Below are 1,948 nucleotides of genomic sequence, written 5' to 3'. Positions count from 1 at the left end.
CCAAACTTTTCAAATTCGAATAATTCAAATTACCGGAAAACGAAACCATAATGAATAATCCATATTGAGGATACTATATTTCTAAACAACATACTATCATTGCTTAAAAAAATAGTTTTGGCAGTGTCACACAAAGATTTGTGACATATAATGCCAGCAGAAACTTAACGAGCATGGTTCATAAGCAAACAGAATGTTTAGTGACACATAAGAATATATTAATAATGTATTTTATATTAATTCATTGAAACAGACATGCAAAACTGTCTACAGCAGCGGTCCCCAACATTTTCGGCATGAGGTACTGGTTTCATGGAAGACAACTTTCCCACAGACCAGGGGCTGGGGGGTGGGGAGCGACAGAGAGCCACTGTAAATACAGATGACGCTTTACTGGCCAGCCCGCCACCCACCTCCTGCTGTGAGGCCTGGTGCCTAACAGGCCATGGACAGGTACCTGTTCCGTGGCATGAGGGTTGGGGACCATAGGTCTACAGGATGCTCATAAAGTCTGGAAACATAGGCACACACACATAATGCCATCAAGGACATTTTCAATGTGTAAAACGCACACACGCACGTACACATGCACACACTGCAGACTTTATGTAGAATGGAAATCAAGTTCCACATACCTGGAATCCTACTAAGTGTCACCCAGAAATGCTCATCAGGAGAGTAGGTGTCCTTTGACCATTCAAGTAAATTAACGGCCCTCTGATCTTGAAGAGCAAAATTAGCAAACTCCCTTGTAAGGGCCACGTAGGCGGAGCCAAAGTAAATGGTCAGATCATGAGGAGGAGGACTTTTTCTTATCCAAGTCCACAGCATAAAGGAAAACAAATGGTATCTCTGCTCCAAGTGCACGTATTTGGTCCTTCTGGTTATATGAGGAGGGGGCAGCACCCCTGGGGTAATATTTTTCCCTTTAAATCCTTTGAGATACTGAACTATTTCCCTGTTGGTTTTCAGGGGGAAGTCTTGCCCACAGGTGTTGATGGCGTACTTCCAGGGAACCTCGGAGGTGACAAGATCTTGCAGGCAGTTGAGGTCAGCCTGGAGCCTGGAAATTCCTGCATAAACCACAGACTCCCTCTTTGAAGCCACAAAGGCATTTGAGAAGCAGCTCAGTAGTTTTCCAACAGCATCTTTGAAAGCTGCTGGGGCCTTCTCATCCACATGAACGCAGTAGATGTTCTGGGGAGTGTAAATAGCCCTGAAGAGCCTTTCAAATGTATCAAAGTCCTTGTGGATGACCATGACATATGCCAAAGGGAACTCAGCTTCGTCTTTGGACAGAGGTTCCATTATGTAGTGATTTTGGATCCAGTATTGTTGGCAGGTTATGTTTCTCAGTGGTGTCACTGGTATGCTTTCCTCCAAGAAAATTTCCTTTCCTGTCATGATCATGTCACAAACTTCTGCAAGGTCTGAAGAGTTTGAGATTTTCCCTACTCGCACGTATTTTTGCGGGACTAAATTGTTGGTATACAGGAAGAAAAGGGTTATAGACATGGCCATAAACCCCACGACAAACCCAAACACTTTCAGCTTCATTTTTCCTATGATGTCTTCTTAATTTTTCACTTGCCTGACTTCATACATACTATTGCTAAAGTCAGTCTGTAGGTCCCTGTGCAGAATGCCAACAAATCTGCTCTAACTTCGTATTTGCAGAAAGAAGAGAACTGTTACCATTACTTAAGGGAAGGAGATCGACTACACATCTGCATTCTTTTCTTACATTGAAGGAACAGAGTGGATCTGCAGACATGAGCCAGTGGGGCCAATTGACCACCAAGCAAGAGCCGGGCACGTTTTAGCACCTCTGTCTAGGCCAACCTCAAGTCGAGACCCTGTCGAATAAGCCATGGCTGCCAACTCAGGGTGGTCTTCCCATGTGGGGTCAGGGTAGAATGTGTGTCCATCTTGCAGGTCTGTTCCCTGG

At 44.5% G+C, this 1,948-nt stretch overlaps 1 protein-coding gene across 1 annotated transcript; it reads right to left on the bottom strand.

The window, feature by feature from the left end:
* Positions 1 to 491: 491 nt before the first annotated feature.
* On the bottom strand, positions 492 to 1,557 carry LOC105806482. Its single transcript, XM_012639623.1, has 2 exons — positions 636 to 1,557; positions 492 to 511 (listed from the first exon to the last, which is right to left on the bottom strand). Exons 1-2 carry the CDS (start codon positions 1,555 to 1,557, stop codon positions 492 to 494), a joined length of 942 nt encoding a protein of 313 aa, XP_012495077.1.
* Positions 1,558 to 1,948: the final 391 nt, after the last annotated feature.

Source organism: Propithecus coquereli, unplaced genomic scaffold, assembly GCF_000956105.1.
Source record: "Propithecus coquereli isolate 6110/MARCELLA unplaced genomic scaffold, Pcoq_1.0 Scaffold141, whole genome shotgun sequence".
Classification (NCBI taxonomy): Eukaryota; Metazoa; Chordata; class Mammalia; order Primates; family Indriidae; genus Propithecus; species Propithecus coquereli.
The sequence above is the reverse complement of the archived record's forward strand: the minus strand, read 5'-3'. Positions and strand labels throughout refer to the sequence as shown.

Excerpts from the sequence above, each read along its gene's own strand:
- LOC105806482 (XM_012639623.1), bottom strand. The coding sequence starts at position 1,557 with ATGAAGCTGAAAGTGTTTGGGTTTGTCGTGGGGTTTATGGCCATGTCT. Across the intron at positions 512-635 it reads GACACTTAGTAGGATTCCAG|ACTTTATGAGCATCCTGTAG; the intron begins GTATGTGGAACT and ends CTATGTTTCCAG.